This window comes from Bombus pyrosoma, linkage group LG3 (assembly GCF_014825855.1).
Source record: "Bombus pyrosoma isolate SC7728 linkage group LG3, ASM1482585v1, whole genome shotgun sequence".
In the NCBI taxonomy this organism is placed as follows: domain Eukaryota; kingdom Metazoa; phylum Arthropoda; class Insecta; order Hymenoptera; family Apidae; genus Bombus; species Bombus pyrosoma.
In genome coordinates this window covers 3,609,653-3,633,550 of record NC_057772.1, presented here as the reverse complement: position 1 = coordinate 3,633,550, position 23,898 = coordinate 3,609,653, and the positions used below count along the sequence as shown (strand labels likewise).

Sequence of the window (23,898 nt, the reverse complement as noted above, 5' to 3'; positions counted from 1 at the left end):
CATTCGGTGACTTGAAGTCATCCGGTAAATTATGATGCTTTTATGATGTGCCTTTGTATTTCGTAAACACGGTGAGGTGTGTTAATGTACTGTTGCGCGTGTTTAAACAGACTGTGATACGAAAGTGTGTCCGATGTTAAAACATGTACCGTTCATTATATACATATTACAATTAAAGATAACACACGATATCTAGCCGAAAGTATGCTCGATGCACTGCGATGCAATTACAACATTAACGTTAAGTGCGCTTATATTTTTTCTCATAATAACAACAAAACGTTAATCGCGTCAGTTCCAGCTACACGTGTTCATCGAACATGTCTATGAAGGTGAGCTATTTTCTGTTAAAATTCAATTATATTTCACTCATTAACCAATGTATGCATTTTACTATATCGATATGTTTTGAATGAAACATTGCATGCCACGTTTTCGAATGCAATTCGAAATAAACAGAAATTACTGTTTTAATGTAATTTCGAAGATACTGTATGATACAGGTAATAAATCGCACGTATAAGATCTTTTTATACTCGAAGAAGCAACTTTGGATAACCGAACAAAAAGTTTAGACTTGAAATATTGTTTCTAGAATTTTAAATTGAAATCATCGTTTCAGAAAAAGATAAAATATACGTTCTCCGAGGAAAACGTAATCAATTTTTTATACTCGTCATTTACATATTCATGAAAATTATCATTTACCATTAAAATATACATGTTTAATAAAAAATGACTTTGCTCATGATCCTTTACGTGGCATGTATGCGCTTAAGAACATAAAACTAGATGAGATCAGATGAAATTTATGGCGGACTGATGTCATTTCTTAGCTGTGCAATAAGAGTTGCTAACACCTTGTCCTGTTTATTCTACGAACGAGTAAACACCGATTATGGGTTTTACAATATTTGAATATAACATACGTATGAATAAATAATTTGAAATAGTCACGATCATAGATTGTAGCGATCGATTAAGATCACGGGAAATCTTTTTATGCATTGATTGTCGCGCTTAACACTAGATGACCTAGAAACATAAGTTAGTGATGCTAAACAACGTAACATTGCACTTTGATAAACTTACATGATTTATCCATTGCATAAAGAAATTATTTACGTAGAACTTGTTTTGCACAACTGCCTTTTAAATGAAATATAATACGCGCTCTTTTTCAGGATGTTTTTAGTATCTCTTGAGAGCAGAATTTGTTTGCTCGATATTTGCTTGCCAACTCTGTCTGTCGATTTACATTTTAATTATGATCTCGTTTCGTGATTTCATGGCGTACATGACGGACAAGCATTCTGTTTCGATTAATTCCGTTAATAGGTGCTCTCGCTGAGACCAACATTCGAAAGGTGTGTATGTATGCGTTCTAAAAATATTGAAAAGTTTCACGTGAAAACCAGAGAGAGAAATTGTGAAACACAGAGCATAGCTTCGTAAAATGCGATTTCAGTTACAGTCGAACAAGTTTAGTTCATCTAGCGTACCTAATTATGATTGCTTAATCGATACGTGGTTGACAGGGGACCATAAAATATTCTTTTGGTAAAAGTAGTCGTGGAAACGAAACGAAATAGAATTGGGAACAATATCAGAAAAAGTGACTGGTGTTGTATAGAATAAAAATTGCTCCAATTTTAAAACGATCTTTATATCTTTCTCTGTTTATAGAAAGAATCACCTTGGGATGTAGAATTACATTTGGCAGCGGCACGTGGCGATGCGAAGCGTCTTCGAGTTCTCCTCGATTCTGGTCGCGTCCATGTCGATTGCAAAGATAAGGTAAATCAAGACCATCTTACGCAACTGAAGTAATATTGTTTACAAAATTTTACAGATCGCAAGTAATAATTATCAGCAGGTCAGAATATCTTTGCATAAAATTAACGAGCTTGGTAATAACACAAATTATAACACATAATCCATTAATTTGTAATTTCTCAATTTGCTAATATTATTATATAATAAGTTTATTGTGCAAGAGAGGAAAGCTATATTCGTTATCATTGACGCATCTACGAAATCATCGACATCGAATCAATAGACACCGTAGGAAATCAGTTATCGGGCGACGATCTGTCGCCTCATTATGCAAATAACGACGCATCGTTGAAAGAGCGAATTCGAATAACGTTATTCCTAGTTTCAAAAATGGCTTATTGGATTACGCACGGATATTCGTTCCACTTTGGCAGACGATCAAATTTAACCCGCTATATTCAGGGGAATTTGGAATTTGGTCAAGAGAAGTAGCAGTTTTAACGTTAACCTTCTTTTAAATGTCATGACGCCGTTTCCGTTTGCCCACTACCATTTAAAGGATATCTTAAGTCATTTTCCTTTGCTAATTTGCAGACGATCGGTTAAATTAATCGCATCATTAAGGATCGGCCTTCTCGATTGGTCGTTACATCAATTGAGGAACCTTACTAACAATCGCCGCGTTATTGCACTAAATTACTGATGCAGCGACGACGCGTGATTCGACACACCGGAAATATATAAAAGAAGTGCAGAAAGTAGAGACAGTTTGAAACAAGCGTAAGATACTGAGGGAGTTACACGACAGATTTACGACGCTTAATTGCCTGTTTAATGATACTGGTTTGTAAGAGTAATCACGATACTTGCTCCGTTCAAATCAATTAGAAAGCAATGCAGAGGAGTCCTCATTATGGAGATCATATAGAGGTGCGCGCGACTGCGCACAGATGAATGTATAATCGCTTGAATTAAGTTTATTCAAGTTTTGTGATATAAATTTGATTAAAAATGAAAGGAGAAATGAAAGAAAACATTAAATATTTCTGTATTGGTTTATTAGGATTAAACTGTGGATCTTTATGCAAATTCATATTCTTACAGATAGGTACACGTAAAGAATTTGAACTCCAATGAAAGAATGTTTTATTTTCTAAATGTATGTACTTTACGATTTGTCATAAATGCATAGATATCCGCGATCTAATTATGATCGTTACTGATAGGTCGTTAACCAGGTAATTCGTTTTCAGGATGGAACGACTCCTTTGATATTGGCCGCCGCCGGAGGCCACATCGAAGCGGTCACCGAATTGCTGCAACAAGGGGCGGATCCTAATGCCAGACGGCTGGTAAGTCCTGAGTACACATAGCCGGCCCATGAATGAACTAAGAATGAATGAAACCCGCTGAACGTGTACGTCCTGGCAACCCCGTTACCCACTGAATGGAAATACTCTTTGTGACCACAGAAAGTTATAGTTTCAATTGATCTCTTCGACCCTTTTGTGATCTAGTAGTCGAGTGAATCTTTTTCCTAAACTTTTAGTTTTCTTAGTAAATTAAGAGAAATTATTACTGGTCGTTTCGTTAAAGTATTCTGCAGAGAATTTTAATAATTGGAAATTAGAAAAAGACAATTATTATCTTCGCGCTCTATAAATATTAGGGCGCTGCATAAATTCTGTCTATAAATAGGTAAATCATACAAATATAAATCCGAAGATTTTGATAAAAGAGGTATCCACATAGATGGATGTTGTAAATTAAATTTATCTCTGATTCTGACAGACAGAACTTACGAAGCAATCTAATAGAACAATATTTACGATGCGTACCAAGTACAAGTGCAAAGTGCAAACACGATTACTCCCGAAAAACCAATTTCACGGCATCTCACCATCGTGAAAATTTGAAATCTAAAATTTACGATATGTATTCCGGAATTTAATTTCATTTCCGTCGAAGTAACTAGCTTTGATACTGTTTCTACCTTTATCTTAATTCCTATCATACGATGATACCGTGCTCTACTCGTATCCGATAATAAAACAAATTTTTACAAATCACGTTACATTCTCGATAATTATAATCTTGGTCTAGGAGGAGAAACAAGTGTATAACCTTCCTACAGTCTCTACTTTTTCGAAAATAGAAACGAAAGACGACGCGATCTTCTCTGTTCTACTCACACAGAGCTTGGAAAGTCTGTGCGACATAAAAAGCTCGTCGCTTGTAACTTGTAACACGAGGCACCAGGAAGCGGTCGAGTGGCCTTTTTTAAGTGGCTCGCGACGATTTATCGCTGAGCCCACGTATACTCTCGGTGCAATCGAGGATCACGGTATTGTATGCAAATCCAATGGAACACAGGGCACTGTCGCGATTTTCGGCCACGGAATGTCCTCTTAACATTCAATTAGAAGGAATACTTAAACCCGTGATTCATTAACTAAATCATCGATAATTTAGGCAAGCTACCTGTCGTCATTGCGATTATTGGTTTATTTCTTATCTTTTTTCTTTGGTAATGTATAAAAGAATTTGGTCGTAGAAACAGCTTCGTCTAAAAGAAATTATTAAAAAATATGTACCTACATAATAGTAACAATGGCTACAGATGAACACGATTAAAAAGATGAAACCTAAGCAGTGACTTGTTTCATCCGTTAACATGTATTTTTTATGCACATTTTTGCATCTTACTATTTTCCATAAATGCATAAACATCCGCAGTGTAACGATGACTCTCAAAACTTTCTTTCTCCTTGATGATTCTCGTACGAATCTCTCGACTCTTCCACGTGCATTCTCCGAATCTTTCCTCGCTCCTTTACGGATACTCTAATATAAACGTTTATTCGATTCTCAAAATCATTTATCATCCATACGAATTCTTACATTTCTTACAATTCAAATAATATCCGTACGTTCTTCCTTTCTTTAGGTGTAAAAACATCGACGTACAAATACGTGACTCGAGATGTAGCCTGGAAAAAAGGAAAAAGAGGTCGAAAAACCCTTTTTTGGTATTCGAGATCAAGCGACGATGTTGTATAGGATGAATTACGCAAACGCGCGTTATGTGAGCTAAACGCGTGTTGACCCGTTACACAAACGATGCCACGTAGTTTCACTTCTAGAATTTATTTTTATTGACACCTACTCTAGTAACTCTCTTTTCTTAGTCAGTAGCCTAAAACGAGACTCGGTTGCCATTGATATCGATTTCCAACGGTTTATCGGTGATCTAGATGAATTCTTGATCGGTTCTAATTATCGAGAGAGAGAGAGAGGAGAGTCAATCGAGGAAAAGTAGATGCTTGAATATAAATGCGGGAGAGGCGCAATTAATCGCGAGTCGTTCTGGTTATTTCTGCGAGTCAGCGATCTTAAGTCGCTCGATTATTTGGCCGATAGGCGAGTTTCTAATTCATATTAGAGATTGGAAAAGCCTTCTCCCGAATCGAACAAACAGCGTGACTATTTCGTTTTCCATATTAGAAAATAGGGTTATCTCTGATTTTTTAATTAAGCATTGTGATTCGTGACGAGCACGTACCTCTTAACCATGCTGACGTGTTTCAAAGCACTACAAACGTGTGGTGACATATAGATGACTACTAAACTAAAATCTAACTTAATCAAGATTGATTTCTCTTTATTATTAATTTTCAATTTCAATTATAGAAATTTTGTAGCTAAAGGACGAACGATTTAAAGATTATTTGTTTAATCGGAGGAGATATGCAATAACTCAAAAAGTCAGCAAAAGTGAACGTTGAAAACTATGTACAACAAAGGAAACCGATAGCATCGAAAGCTCAAACGCGAATTCATTAACGTCGGTCAATTAACCATAGCTCGTTCTGTAGTTTCTAAAAAGCGCGACCTGAATATAACGGACGATTTTTTCCCTCGTAAATAGCTTCGCTGCTGGCGCATAAGATACCTATATAAAATACGTCTATGTATACTTGTACCGTGTATAAGCACATTCAAGGTTGCTGAAGCGAAGCATGATAGGTTGCATCGCGGGTATACGCCAATTCGCGTGTTTCTAATACATTTTAGCAGCGACGTCTGCCGTAATGTGCGACCAGCCGCGTAGAACGATTCACGTGCAGCGCGTCTAAACGCGGCTTCTGCACAAATTACCGGTATCAGCTTGAAAATCGTGCGTGGGCGTTCGTGACACACTGATCCCTTAAGTTTGGCCTCGTTCAAGAAACAGACTTTCGACCGGTTCAAACAAATCTTTTTCGTGGCTACCAGCAAATATCTTGTTACTCGAGTATCGAGTTTCGTGCATTCTACGTTGCATCCTCTATCAATGTTTTCGTTTTCAAATGCTGGTCAAGCTGGCTTCATTAACTCGATCTAGTAGCAGAAATATTTCTTTCTTAATTTAAGGTTATGTCCCACCCGTGAAGAGATTTCCGTAGTTAGATTCCCTTCTACGAAATATTATTTTTTGGTTTAATTTATGAGGGCTTAAACTTAAGAGTGCATTCCGAAACTAAAGATCTGATATCTAACACGGCTGACTTATCGTAATCTTATCTTCTTCATATATATTGGCCCAAATACCTATTATCTGAGTCATGAGTTCCCGAAACTATTACTCTCAATTTTTATCGTTCATGAAAACGAAAAATTACTAGAAAGATGAAAGAGACTGAAAGTTTCCAGTTCTCAAATATTTGTCTTTTCAGGAAGCGTTTATTTTTACACGGAAAAGATCATCGGTACATACGTTATCGATGCAACAATACGTTCGTCGTTTCTTCGAGATTCCCGAACATACCGATTTGACGGAAATTTTCCAAACTTCGCCGGCGCTTCATACGAATTTCAAATAAGCTATCAAGCTCGTAGCACGCGAAAGCGTGTTGTATCGCATAAATACGGCAAGCGCGATAAAGTAGCGTGCGTTGGAAAGCAAATTGCGCGCAGGAAGTAATAAGTCCATTATAAATCGGCGATGCCCATCATCCGTCCGAGCATCCTCTCCGTTTTGAGCGGCACGCATTCATTGATACGATCATCATCTACCGGGGACCAGGGTGCAATACGCGCCGCAGGTACCATGCACCATTTGCCACTAATTACCGCGTTCACCCGCGGTAGATTCAACAAATTAATTAAACTACAGGGCAAAGGAGGTTTAAACTGGTACCAAAAATAACTTTGACCTTTTATCTCGTCCTACTTTACGCCCGTTACTTGTACCGCAGGATTTCTACATCTGTATTTGTACTTGCAGATTCTTGTTTTACGAAATCAGCGCCAGATAGCTGTTTGATAAGCGTATTTCTCAGGAATCGTTGATAGCGCCGAATTATCTTCAAGTTTGACCCTTGCTAAAGATTAATTTCTACAAAATAAACCTGGAGTTCTTAATTTTGAAAATTGTTTGAACATTTATCATCAGCAGAATTCTCTTACACGATAGGTTGTCGATATTTGCGAATTTACAAGTAACAACATTTATACAATTTTCATGTACGATTTCGGTTCTGTTATTACCGAGTATCGGTGTTGATAACTCGTAAAATTTCGCTAACAATATTAATTCAATCGTGCACGAGAGCTCAGATTAGTATGACTGTAGTATTTAATCATAAGTCGTTAAGAACTGGAATAGTATATCATTCCCAAGATCCTCGACTATGACGTACGTACGCGTGATCGAATGCAGGTTGAGTGGAGTAAAGAATATTCAACCACGACGGCGACTGTTACCGTGACTAGAGACAGGTTGATCGTCGTTATAGAATTTCTGCGGTTTGTAATGGATAGGTATTATGTCTCTTGGATTGATATGCTTGAGGAAACATTGGAACTCCGTGAAACGCGTGCAAGTGTGCACCTAGAACACTGTGGTAATTTCTCTATATAAAACCATAAACGAAATACATGTATGTACATGCAACGAAAAAGGAGAACGTAGCCTAATTCGAACGACAAATCGATCGAGATACCTAGTTTTTTTGGCAGCGATTATCGATACTTCAAGGCAATGAAACAACGTCAGTGAAAGTGCATATACATATAGCTGACATTTGAACAGGTTCGGTTTGCATCGGTCTGAACACATGCTGTTCCTTTCGTGGATATTCGAAACGCACACCAGTACTTTCTCTCCTTTACCAATGGATAGATATTCGATTCGAAATCGCTCTCTTTTTATTCGGTTATTCGGATCCGGCATTTATCCTCTAATTGTTCTCTTTGTAAATCATCAGCAGATATTGGAATTTTACGTTACAATGATAGAAATATTCTATTACGAGCAGAATAGAGTTCAATCGATAGTACATTAATTGTTCCGAAGACATTAAATAAACAGTCAGGTATCAATTCTTCATAAACGCAGGAAGGACATATCTGGCGTATTATAATAGGTACTGTGTCGCGGCAAAGGCGACAGGATGTCGCTCTCGCTGTCAATTATCCGCAGGTATCGCCATCACAGAAGGAGCTAACGATAGTAATAATAAATTCGGTCTGAATATATACAGGTAGAAAGGCGCGTCTCATCGGGGATAATAAAATGAAAAATTCATGGGTTACTCATGCGGAACTTGAGAAGAATGTGACATTTGATCACCGAATGTGCTACTAATTATTCAGTTATATATATACGTCTGGCATTCAAAATAAATGACCGAAATTTTACAGTATTTTTTCAGGTAAAATTGGATTTTTAAACACTTTTGGAATACATTGATATTCTGGAATTTACGTAGTTATTATTATTACCACTTTCGAAAGTGTAGAAGCGTTTCATTGTTTCTTCGACAATCTCTATTTTCAGCTTTCTCTTCGTACTCCGATAATCGATATCGATATACTTTTTTGGGAATCGTTGTTCTCTTTTCTTTTTGTCAATACCCCCGAGCATTCTACAGACAATAAAAATAGTATATTCAGTCAAGTTTTATAGACAAAGCTACGATTTTACGCTTTTATGAATCCTACAGTCGATTCTTATAGATATTTTTAATTACAGCAAAACAAACTGTAGTATTATAACGTTGATGATATTGTAACACTTTGTACCCAAGTTATTTCTATATTTTATTCTACTCTGTTTACAGAAGTAGCAAAACAGTAATCCTAGATAGATCGTATGTCTTCTTTCCGTGCCATAAAATTCGGGAAGCTTTCTGGCACTTTATACAATTGCTTCGACGTCCTACTCAAATCTTTTACACTGTATTACTTTTTATTTTTAGACGGGTACCACGGCGTTGTTCTTCGCCGCTCAAGGTGGCTACATGGACATCGCCAGCCTTTTGTTGGAGCACGGTTCCATCGTCGACTCTTGCAGTATAGTAAGTTGTACCGTAGTAAAGAGTATCGTGTAGCCAGGTGAAATGGAAACGTTCGACAATTTCTGGTTGCGATTGCAGGACGGCGGTACCCCACTTTTTGTCGCGTGCCAGTGCGGTCACCTAGATGTTGTTGAGGGACTGATTGAAAGAGGCGCCAATCCGAACGCTTACATGAAGGTGAGCTGGTTTGGTTGGACTTTTACGATAAAGAATGTCGTTTATCAAATGTAGAAGAATTATTCCTAACGTATAGTTAGCGACTATCGAATTAAAAAAAGAAAAAAGGTAACAATTTGCTTAATATTTGTAGGATGGGGCCACGGCATTATTCATTGCCGCTCAAAATGGCCACTTGCGTATCCTAGAGGTTCTTCTGGAGCATGGGGCAAAAACGGACGCGGCAAGAACCGATGGTGCCACGCCTTTATGGATAGGAGCGCAAATGGGACACGATCACGTTGTGAGGAGGCTTTTGAAAGCTGGTGCGAAGGTCGATGCCACCAGACACGTAAGTCGAGAATAATCGGACAAAGAGAGGAAGCTGGAATCGACTTTTCAAAAGAATGGTTGGTGTAGAGTGTTTTCTTTTGTAGGATGGCGCGACTCCGCTATTCAAGGCGGCTCACAAGGGCCATACCGCTGTTGTAGGCGAGCTACTCAAGTACCGTCCATCTCTTGGTATTCTTCCAGTAAGTACAAGTGTCTCTTAAACTGAAACTCAAAACTCTTGACAAATCTATAGAAGTCACAGCCAATATGTAACATTTAACAAAAATTACAAAAGTAATTTATAAACACTTATGAAAGATATATCTATGTTAGATGCTGTAGGGTATAATAATTCTAATGATAATGTGTTCTGTTTGCTATAGTTCATTTAAAATTACAAAATATAATTACTGTTTCAGAATGGTGAAAGTGCACTGCATGCAGCAGCATTAACAGGACAAATGACTGTTACAAGACAGCTGGTAGGTGCAGGAGCGGATCCTTTACTCGTGAACCAAGAAGGTATCACGCCGCTTCAATTAGCTATTAGGCACTCACAGACACAGGTGGCCAACTATCTGAAGGATAAAGTTAGAACGCGAACGGGAACGTCTTAGCAAAATACGCGTTTATCACCTACGTGCTAAAATAGAAATTAAGGTGAAAGAACGAAGAGGAAAGAATATACAGACCAGTGAAAGAGATCAGTATTTCTAAAGAAAATGTAATATATATACATATAATGTATATATATACTTTAGACATAGTTTGTATACAAGATGATCAAGTGATTACATCTTCATCGTATTTCGCGTAGCGTTAAATAAGATTAAAAAATAAGCGAGATGTTGATTTATGCTACAATCATAAGACTGTGGTTTAAAACTCCATCATTTTCTTAAAATTGTTTGTTTAATGTGTATATATATTTGGATAAATATAAAACACATCCTAGAGGTGTATTAAAAATAGGTGAAATATATTTTAATGTATTCTCTTGTTGTAAATATTTTACAACGTTGAAAGTTCTAAAAAAACACTCACCGATGTAGACGGCATACATCCCACAGAGTTAGTTTTACGCTAAAACTATATATCTTGTTAATACTGAACTTGTGGTTACATAAACGTAATATATATATGTACCTTTAAATAATACAATCATTTTGTTCTAATTGAGGGTTCTATAAGACTGATTGATTTGCCTTGAAAAAGAGAGTAAAATTTAATGATTCTTTAGTACTATGTCTATTTCTTCTTGTTGATTTATTTATATATTATATTAGTGTTAACGCGGCACGCACAGAAAAAGGGAGAGAAAATATATTTCATGTTCTTAAACTATTCTCTATGGTGATATTAAGATATTTTATTTAGATGTATTATGTTATTTAGATGTAATGAAATATATTTATAATTGCTTGTTTGATGTTACTTTATAATATAATAAATACATTTACTGTTTTCCCAAAGTGTTATGTTTATTTATAGCAATTTATTGAACGAAAAGCAGAAAATGTTTAGTCCGTAAATTTAAAATAATACAGAAAATACTTTCATTAACCACTATCCTTCCTTTATAATTACATATAAATATTAAACTTTTCTTTTTCTCTTCATTTAGTATCACAGAAATTCAACTTTACATTCTAACTGTACCTTTTATTACCAAATTGCAATTAAAGATAAATCATTTTTTCGAAATATATTTTTAAGTAATAACTTTTAATAGGGTGTGATTATATTGATAGTTGACAAGTGATAATTTCTCCTTGATATAAATACAACTATTGTTTATGCAAAGAAGGAAGCATCGTAGTTTTAAAAAAGGACTATTGCTATTATTATAATATACAAAAAAGTGTATAAAAGAACAAGTCAAAGGTTTATAATTCATGTCAATGCTGTCCTTGTAGTCCAGATGCTAAGTGCCTATTTCCTATTTCATTTCAGATGCAAAGCATCTTCTAAGTAATGCAGTGTAACTGTGAAGCGAGTCGAGTCGTACAGAAAATAAAACCACTTACAAATATATTTAACTGATTTTCGTAAATTATACACAATCAATTATAAATAGTAATGTCAACGGCACGATGGATTTTATCAATTATCTCTACTGCACTGATAAGATAGATAAAAAACATATTTTATGTGTTTAATTTATGAAATTATCAGTTATACGCTGATTCTCAAACAATATCTATCATGGTCCGCGATCGAATGCCGGAGTTACGTGCCGTTAGTGTTTTACCATTCTATAGATTCAAATTTGAACTTTATCACTTACATTATGACATTAAAATTTGAATAAAATTACGTGTAAAGTATTATATTAATAACAAATAACATAAGTAATAATATCTATTATAATAATATTTGTCATCGGCTTTCTAAATATTGTCTCTCACTGTAAAAAATTGATATATAATATACTGTTTCTTACCACTTCTCTTTAGTATCAAAATAGTAGTACTATGTTTGGTAAAGGATTTTTACAAGATGTACGCATACAAATGTCCCAAAATAAAAAATTGAAGGAAGTATTAGATCAAGTACGTATATATAAATATATATGAATATTTAAGATATGATTTAAATATCACAGATTTTTATATTAGTAGTAGATATACAAATAATATTAATAATATAGGTTGAGGAAGTTCGAGACTTAATTCAACTTATTGCTGCCAATACCGCTATTGTAAAGGATTTACATAATAATGTTTTATCATACACTAATAAAGGTAAGAACAAAGTACCAAATGTTGTACTTAAATACTAATTAACAATTTGTATGTTTCAGATATACAAAAAGAATTGGAAAGTCGAATGTATACTATTTCACAAACGTCATTTCGTATTCAACGAAAATTGAGAGGTAGGTTTAATTTTTCCTACGTTTTTACACAGTGCATCATAAATAAAAATAAAGAAACAGAAATAACTTGTCTTACTTATCCTAATCAGACTCACTATCATCTTGAACCTGGGAAATATTTCTTTCTCTTATTTCGTGATCAAATAGCTCATTTTCATTTTGAAAGAAACTAGAAAGTCTTCTAACTTTTGAAGCACGACCTGCAGTGCCATTAGATTCAAAATTAAAACATGTAGGTGTACTTGTACTAGGACCAGGTTGTGAAGGTGAACATAAAATTGAGTTTGAATATATTGGAGAATTCAAACTATCTAAAGCTCTGATTGGTGAATTAGAATTTAACAATTGCGGAACCGAAAGACGCTCTAATACAATTTTAGGTTGTAAGTTACACATCATTAAATCTAAATTTTTATTAAACGCACTTTGATTATTAATTTCTGATGCAGAATTTTCTTCTTCAGTAAAATTCTCATCATCAACTGTAATGTCTTCCATCTGTCTAAAATATATTAACATTAATAATCAGTAATATAAAATTAATAAGTCAGTAAGTAATATATAAAATTAAATAAATTTGAACATACTTTTTAAACTGCTCCACTTCTTTTTCCAATTCAGGATATTCGGTTACTATGTTTAATAGTTGGTCTTTGTTATATTCAGAATATGTTTTAACTAGAATCTTTTTTACAACATTTTCTAATGGTGATTTTAGAGTAGATAATTTTATTCTAAGTTTTATTAATCTAGGCAATAGAACATCTAAACCATATTTTTTAATTCCTTCAATAATAATGCTAATAGCATTAGAAGTTGGAACATTTGTTTGAGTTCTACATTCTTCATCCTCTTGTTGGTCATCATCACCTTGTCTGTTAAAAGATGATGGTCGTAGACGCTCGTGACTTATTATATACAATGCATCCTTTAATACACCCGCTCCTTCTTCTTTTTTAATGTCGATCAAATCAACACAAGTTCCATCAAGTATTTGACTAGTTACTTTTACAAGCAATTTCATCTTTCCTGGAGGATCTAAATGATCCAGCATGAAATCGTAAATTATTCTCCGTTTCTTTTCATTTCTTCTTCCAGGAAGTGTTAAAGCCTTCTTTTCTTTCTCACACATTTTATAGTGATAAATTTTATGTTGAGATTGATAATTATTATAATGATATATGCTCTGTAGAAATTGTTGTGATATTAGTGACTTATTCTTTGTTAAAAGCCGTTCTTCTATGAGAAAAATTGTTAATTCACGTATCATATTATCCGAATCCGACAACATTGTTAATATATGAAAAAAGAAAGGACCCTTAACTTTTACGTAATCTTCCAGAAGAAGTTGAATAAATATCACCACAATAGCCTCTCGTACTTGTGGAGTTGAATTTTTCATACTTACGCACATATCTGATAAGTATGGTTCCACGAAAGCAGTGAACCTAACACAAATATCAGCTAAAGCTTTTGCAGCATTTATTTTCACAGCAATTTGAACAATCGAATCTAGATTTGTTTCTTCTCTCATTAATTTACCAAATATCTGAACTACTTCTTTAGCAATTTCGCGATCTCTCACTGCTTGCTGTCCAAGAATAACAACTGCTGAAGCTTGCAGTTCTTCTATTGGTTTTATAACTTCTGGTAGTGTTTCCCATTCTAATAACATCCCTTGCAAAATCCGTAGCGTTAATGGTGAAATTTTACAGCTGCATAAAATTGTTGCATGTCCTAATGTAAACATAGCTCTTAAATAATTGGATGGTGCCTCTACATCTTCGTTTTCACCTTTAAAAATTTTTTCAATTTCTATCTCTGAAATCCTTACCAGATTTAGCATGTTTGATTCTAACAAATTATTATTTTTTTCAGGATTTAAATAATGAATTATGTTGTGTATAATATCCAAACAAATGCTAATTAATCCAAAATTAATCTTGAATTGTTGTAAGCATTTATATAGATAGGTATGAAGATCTTCTAGAATCTCATAATCTAAAGACTTCCAAGAACATCTTAAAACTTGCAGAACTAAACTTGTGTAAAAATTATTTTCTAGAAAAATTTGCTCATAATTTGAAAAATATTTGTTCATATTTGGTAACTCGGTATTTTCAGCCAATGCAACCAAAAAGACCCAAGCTTCTATGTTATTATTTGTTCCAATATGAGATTGTATATTTTTCATTATAGAATTAGTAATAACACCATTTTTAATCCATAAGCTACAGGCTTTTGATAAATGTCTTCTCATTTTCATATTTGCTACAGCATTTAAAATTTTCCATGGCAAATTATCTGCAATAGTATCAGTAGTTGTAGAAATACTTTGTATTTTATTTAATAATAACTCTTCTAAACAACCTAGCACCTTTTCTTGTACTTTAATTTCAATGTCAAATATTTGTGGTATAACAGTTTGTACCCATTCATTTAGGAGTTGAGAATTATCTGGAAATTGTTCTAAAAGTTGAGATAGAACTTGTACAGCAAAACGCCGCACGATTAATACTGGATCTCTGCATCTGAGGCTAATTATAGGTACAATTTCATGTATTAGAAATGGAACCATTACAATCAAATTTTTTAAGATTTGCAATGTGCTTCGTCTTACCATTGCTCTTTCATCCTCTACTCTATCTGCCAGCATAGTTATTAATGCATTTGATCCTGGTAATAAATCAGTATCCTCAGATAGAGAATTCTTTATATCATGAAATGTAAGAAATTGTTTATTTACATCTGATTTTTTAAATATAGTTAAAAATATTTCTTTGTCCCTTTCATTGCTTGATTCTGTAAATTCAGCAATTATAGCCATGGCTTTTCCTCTTACCATACTTGAACAATCCATACATCTAGTCAATACAATTGCAAAGAATATTCTTTTTACCTTAGCTTTTAAGCAATCAGTTATATTGCAATTCACCAAAAAGGACTCAAGTAATAATTTCCCAATTATTTCTTGAGCAAATAATCTAAAAGGTATCTTTGAATGATGTGACAATAGTATTAAATCTTTAAAGGCTTCTAATGCAATATTCTGGTTACATATTTCAAACAGTTTTAGCAACACATTAGCTTGTTTTTGTCTAGCTTCAAGTCGATCTGGACATAACAACATTATGTGTTGTATTAATGTTAAAATTGCAGTTTTGGCTTCTTCCTCATATTCATCCAATAAATTTTTTACAAAATTTATAGTATGCTTACGAATATTTGTAATAATTTTTGTTTGTGCATCCATATGACTATATAACAAACATGGTAATAGGTATTTTGCTATGATGGTTATAGTTATTTTGACTGGTCCATGTTTATTATTGCATAATTCTTTCAAAGCTGCATAAGAATTTTGTGGCAATGAAACATTCAAAGAACCTGTTTTTTTATTAAAACATTGACCAATTATATAATTATCCTCTAGCTTTGTAACTTCAATTAATCCAAGAATGGTAATATCTAGTAATTGTACATGATCTTTAAACCAGAATGATTTTATCATCAAAATAAAGCTGCAAATTATAATATTTAAATTTTGTATGAGAATTTCTTTTTCACTTTGTGAAAGAATAATGGTTTCATTCATTGATTGTTCAGTGATATTTAGATCATCTAAACTTATTGTTTTATTATGTTTCTTAAGAGGAGACAGTAAATGTTCAGAGCCTATTTTTATTGTCTCTATGGCTCGTTGATATAAAGTAGGATGAAATACACTGAATGCACAGCTACCAGGAATGGCCAAAAGTATAAAATATAAATTAGTCGCATATAAACATGATTGTCTTGTTTCTTCATTGGCTGTTTTGCTTTGACCATTTTTTATTATATAACCCAATATAGCTAATAAAGCACGTACATTTATATCCATAGAAATCAATGTATTCCAAGATATTATAGAATCATAATTTTCAGAGTTATTCTGATCTTCACCTTTTTTTAGCCAAGCTTTTACAACAGTACAGGATTCGTTTAAAAGCAATCTCATGTCCTCACTCTCTAAAAACATTTGATACTCATCAGGTGGTTCATTATAAATCATAAATTCTCCATCCCACACAGATTGAATCCAGTCTTTGTTTAATTCACTAAATTTAAAATTATCGAATATTTTTAAAGGTTCCATAGTAACAATTGTATTCAGTTTAGATCATTTTAAACGAAACTACAATTATTATCACATTTCTCTATCTTATAAATGTAAACATAACCTTAACTTATCATTTGATAAAGAAAAGTTATGGCCTCAGGTTATCATTTTTTGAATACATATCGATAACGATTTCATTATTTCATTATGGTATGAACCAACAGAAAACTTTATTGGTAGTTTATCACAAAACATTTCGTATAAGCTACAAAGAAATGTAAAATAAACTTGGGCGTCCATTCGAAAGCGGGAAACCGACTGACCAATTGCATTCATTAGGAAGTGCAACGTAAAATAATGCGACATTGTAGCAATTTCACATACTATAGATTATTGAACATTTTTTACATAATGTAAACAAAAATTCCATATTTTACCAAATAATTAGTATTTTAATTAACTAACAGTATATAATAAATTAGTATAATTATATTATATATCAAAATCAATCAAAAGGTACTTTAACCATAAAAGACTATAATTTACGCGCATAAAAATATGTGTCACATGGTTTTACAAAAATTGAATTATAAAAAATTATGATGAATTTTATGATAAAAAAATTAATGAATTATCTAACTTTATATTAAGTTTCAGTTTTTGTCTTTGTAAATTGTTAAATATTGTTTACTTATTTTTATAGAAATGGGAAAGGAAATCACTCGTCCTGATGATTTAACTTTAACCAGCGCGAGGGAAGGTCCTATACATCTACGAATTAAAGTAATACAACATACAACGATGATAAAACTATTCTCTGAAATTATGGAAGATTATAACATATCTATGATAAGATATCATGAAAAATGTCGTTTACTTTTACATCAACAAAAAATGTTAAGTATGTTTTCTGTGAAAATTGTGTATCATTTTGATTTAAATACTATTGCGCATTATTCTTACTCATCTTTTAGTCCGAAAACATATTACAAGCGAAGAATTGGAGAAATTACTCGATGTTCAAGGAAACAACTTATTTGTTGATAATGTAAAAATCATATCTATTCTTTTATATTACCAAATTTTGTAAAATTTAAATGAGTATATATGAATTATTTCATAAATAGATTTTAGAAGATAGTAGAATTGCAAGGCAACAATTATCTGATATTCAAAGTAGGCATAATGATATAGTCAAAATAGAAAAATCTATTGGAGAAGTTAGAGATATGTTTACGGAAATGGCATTTCTTATTGAAAGACAAGTAAGTATGAATAGGCTATATAACTAAATATAAATTTTAAATATACACATATAAAAATTTATATTTTTTGTCTTAATAGGGAGAACAAATAAATAGTGTAGAATATTTTGCTGGAAGGGCAGCAGATGATGTTGATACTGGTCGTATTGACCTTAAAAAAGCAGAGGAAAGAAGTCAGAGACATAGAAAGGTATTTGTATTAAAAATAATAATTGTGTATGTAGTAAGATAACAGTATCATTTAATAAAAAAATATTTCTTTTAGAGAAAAATTAAACTTGCTATCATAATTAGCACAATAATTATTATTTTGTTGATGATCATCATTTTCTTGTAAGACGTAAAAGATATAAAATTTTGTAAATAAAAATGAGATTTGTTGAAATGAAATGAAATTGAAGATATTTATTATGAAAGTAATAAAAATTAGTATATTTAGATAAATGAAAACAGTTGTTACATGTCATTAATCTGTTTCACAGCTATATCAAGTTATAACATTCATAAAATTGTTTATTTAAAAAGTATTAAAAGCAGTAATGTATATATCTATATATTATTTATATACGTAATTTTTAAAATAATTAACAAGACCTTTTGCACTAGGCCTCACTTTATAGTCTGCAGTAGTGCATGCAAAAAATACCTCAAGTACTCTCTCATATTCTTTTTCTAGATTAATAGCAGGTAATGCAGGACGAGTACCTGTGATCATCAAAGTATTATAATTTGGTATATAACTTGTCAAAAATTACTCCACATTTTACTAAAAAATATTGTGAAAGTACTTACCATAGTTTTTATTGCATATTTCATTAAGAAAGCTATTATCATCATCTATATTTATATCATGTTCATTTGTTTTTGTATTGCTATTCATCTGCATTTCTAACATTGAATCATCTAAGCAGGATTCATCCATTTCTGAGGATTCTACATGAGGTGATGACAAGGCTATCATCTCCCAAACTACAAGACCACATGCCCAAATATCTGCTTTATTTGTAACAGGACCATCCTCTAAAGAGTCAAATTTATGATCATTCATATTACCCTTTTTATGTTATGTTAATTTTCATAGATGTTAAAAATTAACTAACCAAATATTATTTCAGGTGCACTCCAACACTCTGTTCCCACATATGTAAAGTTTCCATTTGAAGTACACATTTCTAAACTATTTGTAAGTGGCAAAGACACGCCAAAATCACATAGCTTAACAGTTTTATAATCTGCAGAAACTAACACATTATAACTTTTTATATCACCATGTAAAATATGGGCAGTATGATGCAAATATTCTAATCCTTTTACAATTTCATACGTTATTTTTAAAATATCTTTAGCAGGAAATGGATCATCAACAGTTTCGAGTCTTTCTTCTATCTTATCACCTAAAAAAGTTATATTAATACAAAAACTATATTTTCAAGTTTTCAAACATATTTTTATGTTTTGGATACTTTTTTATACCTAAAGAAGCGTCTAATTTTTCCATTGCCAAGCATGGCTCGCCATTTGAAAGTTCCGCAAAAGCCCGAAAACCAACAATGTTTGGATGATTTAATTTACGAAGTACTTCTGCTTCGAATCGAATGCGTTCATTATATTTTTTATTTTCCTTAATTTTGCAGTTACGTTTTTTTATCGCCCATGGAGATCGGATAAAACCAACTTTTGGAGATCGTTCCAGGCTAAATACGTTAACACCTATTAATATGTTTACGTGTTAAAAAATATTAATATTGGTAGTAACAAATTTAAATGTTCATATCCTTTTACCGCATCCATAACCTATTTGCTCTAAAAACGGTGAAGCTGGTATTTTAATAGGCGTTTGCAATTCTGGATTATTTTGTATCCTACTTTTATATCTCTTCGTTGTCGGTGTCTTAAATTCGCTCATTTTACTACTGTTTCTTTAAAAATTTACACAAATTTAATCAAGTATGTTCCTCAGTTAGTCAGTTGGTTTTGAAATTTTCTCGATATTGAGGCGCTCAAGTAATACCAACCTTATGGACTATGATAGAAAGAAAGTTAATAATATCAACTCTGACAATATCAAAATCTTTTCTGTATTTCTTGAATTATTTTTTTATATCCACCAATTATGCAAAAAATAATAATTTTAAATATCATTTATAACATTTTACACTTGTGTGTTAAATTACTATTATTGTTTACCATGAAAAAAGAGCACCTAAAAATAACAAAGTAATTTAAATAGGTATACAAAGAAGGTAACAAAAGAATTTAGTATTTGTATTGTACACGTTTAAAGTTTTATATGTCCTATAAAAATAATCAGGAATATTCTCAGTTTTTTAAGTTCAAAATATCCTTATTTGATCCGAAATTTTAGGCATTGCTTTTGACTTGATCTTAATTTACATTCTTAGATTTCCAGATTCTAAGTATATGTATAAAAAAATATAAAAGTTCCTAATGACTTTTAGTCATTATTAAGCTGGGAGATATATAATTTCAAACGATATGTTTAATACCCTTAGTTCTTTCCGAGTACGATCAATTTGTAATCGGTGTAACACTATCCTGCAACCTACCAAGCTTACTCTACGGCTTTGCATTTTCGTTAGTCGCTTGAGTAGACACTCTATCGAGTGTAAAGGATTCCTCTAATGATGCTTTCTGCTTGAAATAACTGTTCGTTTTTTCAGAAACGCTTTTGGGTATCGATGAAACTTGAAGCTCACATTAGAATGATGATACTTGCTTAAGATCGTTCTTTCAAGAGATTTTTATTGTACTGAAAATTTCTCTTTTTCTTATAATATTTTTCCACTTATTTTTCTGTTTTTTAGAACATGATATTCTTACACTTTCAAAGCTCGTCGCTTGATCAATTAAATCCTGTTCTCCTGCATTTAGCGATGCTTCCTGTGTTACCTCTTTCGTCTCAGACTGGCGAATATGCTATTTCAAATGCGAAAAACGAATAGTTGATGATTTGTATTGGTACCTGGTAACAAGGTATTGGCTGATATCTTGTTAAGTACTCTGACGGATATTGCTTGTGGTTTTAGAAATTGTTTCGAACTTCGATGCTCCTCCTATTGTAAAGAAACGTTCTCTCTGCGTAGCAATTTTTGTTTTGAACTAGGACAGTATTTACAATTAGCAAACATCCGCCGTTGTACATAAATTCTATTGGTTTCGAAATTAGCGAGCAATATCTAATTAAATGCTCGCTTCTGCAAAACAATATCAACACTTGAATGCTTTTGTAAAGGAGTTGAAAATCATCCAGGCATCCGTTGGAAAGGTGACTGGGGCAAAAATTATCTGACGTCAAAGTCTTCGACGTGATGGCACAGAAGCTGATGAATAATATCACCCTAAACAGAGATAATCGATTAATTTTGAACGCGTTTCGTAGCTAAGAATAAGTTCGCGTGACGTAGAGCTTTATTTGTAACGAGAAAAGGTGTTGCGTACCGTATTCAAACTCATGATTTTCATTTCATTTAAAAAATGAAAGAATCAACCAGAGATGAGCGATTCTGCTTTGAACTTATATATAGGCTTGTTTAGAATTTAATATTTGTTAATATACATACAGCATATCTATTGTAGTTAAATGTTCGTTTCCAGAAAATATTAGAGAAAATGTAAAGGTATTTACGACAATATAAAGTTCTCCTTTAAAACGCATTAAGCGTTATGATCATCATCTTCCTGTTGGAATATTCCTTTTGGTTCTCATGGATAAAGTGCACATTGGAAGCAGAGAATTTATTAGTTGAACATGAAACATGTTTTTTTATTAGATCTTAAATTAAATTAGCCTGACGAAGGGCGCTGGAATATAATTATAATGTACAAGTAATTATACTTCGACTACAACAATAAGTCAACCTTTGTGAGAGCATGCGCAATATCGACTTTTCATGGGAAACACGGTAGTGAGTTCAACGGGGATGGATCTCACAGAACTCGTGCATCCGTTGCGTCGGTTTTACTCAAGAAGCTATTAATGAAAGCGGTAAAATGAGTGACAGAAAATTCCTTCAAGTAACGATAGAATCTAGTAGATTTTCAACGTGATCTTTAAATTGTGCTTTGTCTTAAATTTGTTTAAATAGTTTTGCATCCGTATCCACTATGTTAACGGGAATATTTAAAGGGTATGTTTTGAATAGGAACGGACTTTATCTATAATCTATAGTAACGATAGATATTAAAAATGTTCATTAGTTTCTAACTTTTTAAATTTCATATTTTAATAGTAATTAAATATTATTAAACATTGTAATATTACCTGGCTGTTGCTGAATATATTTAAACATTTTTAGAACGCTTTTATGTTGCGATGACGAAAATTCTACCTGGAATAGTATAATTAACGCGGACAGACATCCTCTCAATGAGACTACGTCTGTATTACGTGTCCTTTATAGGATAGTAATTCCTACGATCGTAATTAGCGGCATTTTTGGCAATGTTTTAATATTCCTGGTGTTATCTACTCCGGTGTTTCGAGGAATTTCGTACCTATATCTCCGAGGATTAACTTTAGCAAACGCCGGGGTTCTTCTGTCTTGGATACCTGTATGTATGTATCACGATATGAATATAAAAAATATTAACAATTTAATTAAAAATATTTTAAATAAGCATAAGGTAATCAGCAATATTTTAATTTAGATGTTATATTATATTATAATTTAGAATTTCTAAATAAAAGTATATGATTTCAGTTATTAGATTAGGATATGGAACGAGGAACAATTACCCGTCTGTTTTTTACCACGCTCATATAGAACTGGTTGCCGTAAACACGTTCGCTATAGCCAGCATTTCAATTATGACTTGCTTAATTGTCGATCGATATATCTTCATTTTTTTCCCGGTTCGCATCCGCAGCAGAAACGCACGCAAAAATATTCGCTCTTTTATCCTGTGCTCTTTTATTCTTGGATTCGCGGTATCATCTTTTTACTTCTTTTTTTTTTTGTAAAAAAATAATTACTGCCTATGAAATTTCCAATTTTACTTGGGATCATTTTATAGGTAAGCGCTCCACTAACAGGAATGAGAACAGTATATGAACAGCAAGAAGATACCGGAACTCTCTTCACTCTGCGTGAAAACACCTCTATCACCCGAAGTGCTTTATGGAACGCATACATTTGGATCATGGAAGTCGTGCTACGACTCTGCCCAACTATAATTCTTCTTTTACTGAATAGCTTTGTGGTCAAAAGATTTTTGCAGCTCAATGCTAGGAAGAGAGAATTTCAGTCGGTTTCGGAGAAGTTTCGTACTGCAAATGTCCCTGAAACTTCTTTATTGACCCGTAATCGAGGATATAGGTAGTGTTTAAAAAATAAAGATTATAATGCACCTTCAGAATGTTTTACAAATAAAAGTTAAATTAATAATTATTAATAATAAATTAATAAATAAATACAATTTAATTGTTACAAAAATTATTTGTTTAGAGAAGAACAACATTTAACTACATTAATGTCGATGATGGCAATATGTTTTATAGTAACAATGATCCCATCGATATTGCTTGAATTTGTATATTATGATTATAAAAGTACAGATGGTGTTTATCTCTTATTTCGAGCATTTGCTGCTGTCACGGAGCTTTGTAATTTTGCTATCCATATTATCATATACTTTATATGCAGCAGAGTATTTCGGAAAGAATTCTTCAAACTTCTTCAGGTAAATACAAATTTGAAAAGATACTCAGACCAAACTGAAAGAATTTGAAGATGAATTTTTTAATTTAAAAAATTTGAAATATAGAATAGATGTAGGAAAAGTACAGTGGAAGAAGATCTTGAACGACCAGTAGGCGAAATCGAAGATTATAGTCGACATGGGACAACAGTTCGATTAACACCAGAACAGACAAAGTTAAATTCTCCAGCTTCTGCAAGTAAATTGAATCCTATGGAAGAAGATAAAGAATCAGAAGTATTAAATGCCTCTGATATTGTTTAAAGATTATATTATAAATAAAACACTTTACATGTAATAAGATATATTAATTTATTTACATATATAATGAAA

The 23,898-nt window shown here is 32.6% G+C and overlaps 4 protein-coding genes across 12 annotated transcripts; 2 read left to right on the top strand and 2 right to left on the bottom strand.

The window, feature by feature from the left end:
- Position 1: 1 nt before the first annotated feature.
- Positions 2-11,071, top strand: LOC122566205 (ankyrin repeat domain-containing protein 29). 3 transcript variants are annotated; one of them, XM_043723143.1, is made up of 10 exons: positions 1,205-1,367; positions 1,687-1,797; positions 2,371-2,619; positions 2,881-2,935; positions 3,030-3,128; positions 9,018-9,116; positions 9,195-9,293; positions 9,427-9,624; positions 9,710-9,805; positions 10,025-11,071. In XM_043723143.1, the coding sequence occupies exons 4-10, from the start codon at positions 2,918-2,920 to the stop codon at positions 10,220-10,222; spliced, it is 807 nt and encodes a 268-aa protein (XP_043579078.1). In that variant the 5' UTR covers positions 1,205-1,367; positions 1,687-1,797; positions 2,371-2,619; positions 2,881-2,917; the 3' UTR covers positions 10,223-11,071. The 3 variants fall into 3 exon arrangements, with proteins under 3 accessions (XP_043579075.1, XP_043579078.1, XP_043579077.1); XM_043723142.1 differs by lacking the exon at positions 2,371-2,619; XM_043723140.1 differs by lacking the exons at positions 1,205-1,367; positions 2,371-2,619; positions 2,881-2,935 and adding an exon at positions 2-332.
- LOC122566197 (condensin-2 complex subunit D3-like) lies at positions 11,061-16,626 on the bottom strand. 2 transcript variants are annotated; one of them, XM_043723121.1, is made up of 3 exons: positions 15,703-16,626; positions 13,071-15,597; positions 11,061-12,985 (listed from the first exon to the last, which is right to left on the bottom strand). In XM_043723121.1, exons 1-3 carry the CDS (start codon positions 16,616-16,618, stop codon positions 12,565-12,567), a joined length of 3,864 nt encoding a protein of 1,287 aa, XP_043579056.1. In that variant the 5' UTR covers positions 16,619-16,626; the 3' UTR covers positions 11,061-12,564. The 2 variants fall into 2 exon arrangements, with proteins under 2 accessions (XP_043579056.1, XP_043579055.1); XM_043723120.1 differs by having other exon boundaries at positions 13,071-16,626.
- On the top strand, positions 11,122-23,863 carry LOC122566200 (syntaxin-like). 5 transcript variants are annotated; one of them, XM_043723126.1, is made up of 11 exons: positions 11,151-11,843; positions 12,062-12,157; positions 12,256-12,349; positions 12,409-12,483; positions 17,286-17,483; positions 17,557-17,630; positions 17,710-17,847; positions 17,927-18,037; positions 22,882-23,183; positions 23,313-23,547; positions 23,632-23,863. In XM_043723126.1, the coding sequence occupies exons 1-11, from the start codon at positions 11,811-11,813 to the stop codon at positions 23,827-23,829; spliced, it is 1,554 nt and encodes a 517-aa protein (XP_043579061.1). In that variant the 5' UTR covers positions 11,151-11,810; the 3' UTR covers positions 23,830-23,863. The 5 variants fall into 5 exon arrangements, with proteins under 5 accessions (XP_043579066.1, XP_043579061.1, XP_043579064.1 ...); XM_043723131.1 differs by lacking the exons at positions 22,882-23,183; positions 23,313-23,547; positions 23,632-23,863 and adding an exon at positions 18,113-18,237 and having other exon boundaries at positions 11,122-11,843; XM_043723129.1 differs by lacking the exons at positions 11,151-11,843; positions 12,062-12,157; positions 12,256-12,349; positions 12,409-12,483 and adding an exon at positions 16,866-16,995.
- Positions 18,262-19,766, bottom strand: LOC122566201 (lymphokine-activated killer T-cell-originated protein kinase). 2 transcript variants are annotated; one of them, XM_043723133.1, is made up of 5 exons: positions 19,630-19,649; positions 19,321-19,541; positions 18,948-19,241; positions 18,640-18,867; positions 18,262-18,552 (listed from the first exon to the last, which is right to left on the bottom strand). In XM_043723133.1, exons 1-5 carry the CDS (start codon positions 19,632-19,634, stop codon positions 18,404-18,406), a joined length of 897 nt encoding a protein of 298 aa, XP_043579068.1. In that variant the 5' UTR covers positions 19,635-19,649; the 3' UTR covers positions 18,262-18,403. The 2 variants fall into 2 exon arrangements, with proteins under 2 accessions (XP_043579068.1, XP_043579067.1); XM_043723132.1 differs by having other exon boundaries at positions 18,264-18,552; positions 19,321-19,557; positions 19,630-19,766.
- Positions 23,864-23,898: the final 35 nt, after the last annotated feature.

Coding starts and splice junctions, on each gene's coding strand:
- LOC122566205 (XM_043723140.1), top strand. Junction 9,117..9,194: donor TCGTCGACTCTTGCAGTATA/GTAAGTTGTACC, acceptor TTGCGATTGCAG/GACGGCGGTACCCCACTTTT. Junction 9,294..9,426: donor ATCCGAACGCTTACATGAAG/GTGAGCTGGTTT, acceptor TAATATTTGTAG/GATGGGGCCACGGCATTATT.
- LOC122566200 (XM_043723126.1), top strand. CDS start 11,811: ATGGTCCGCGATCGAATGCCGGAGTTACGTGCC. Junction 17,631..17,709: donor ACAACTTATTTGTTGATAAT/GTAAAAATCATA, acceptor TTTCATAAATAG/ATTTTAGAAGATAGTAGAAT. Junction 23,548..23,631: donor AATTCTTCAAACTTCTTCAG/GTAAATACAAAT, acceptor TTTGAAATATAG/AATAGATGTAGGAAAAGTAC.
- LOC122566197 (XM_043723120.1), bottom strand. CDS start 16,618: ATGGAACCTTTAAAAATATTCGATAATTTTAAATTTAGTGAATTAAAC. Junction 12,986..13,070: donor GAAGTGGAGCAGTTTAAAAA/GTATGTTCAAAT, acceptor AATATATTTTAG/ACAGATGGAAGACATTACAG.
- LOC122566201 (XM_043723132.1), bottom strand. CDS start 19,753: ATGAGCGAATTTAAGACACCGACAACGAAGAGATATAAAAGTAGGATA. Junction 19,242..19,320: donor AAAATTAGACGCTTCTTTAG/GTATAAAAAAGT, acceptor TAACTTTTTTAG/GTGATAAGATAGAAGAAAGA. Junction 18,553..18,639: donor AATATGCAATAAAAACTATG/GTAAGTACTTTC, acceptor TGATGATCACAG/GTACTCGTCCTGCATTACCT.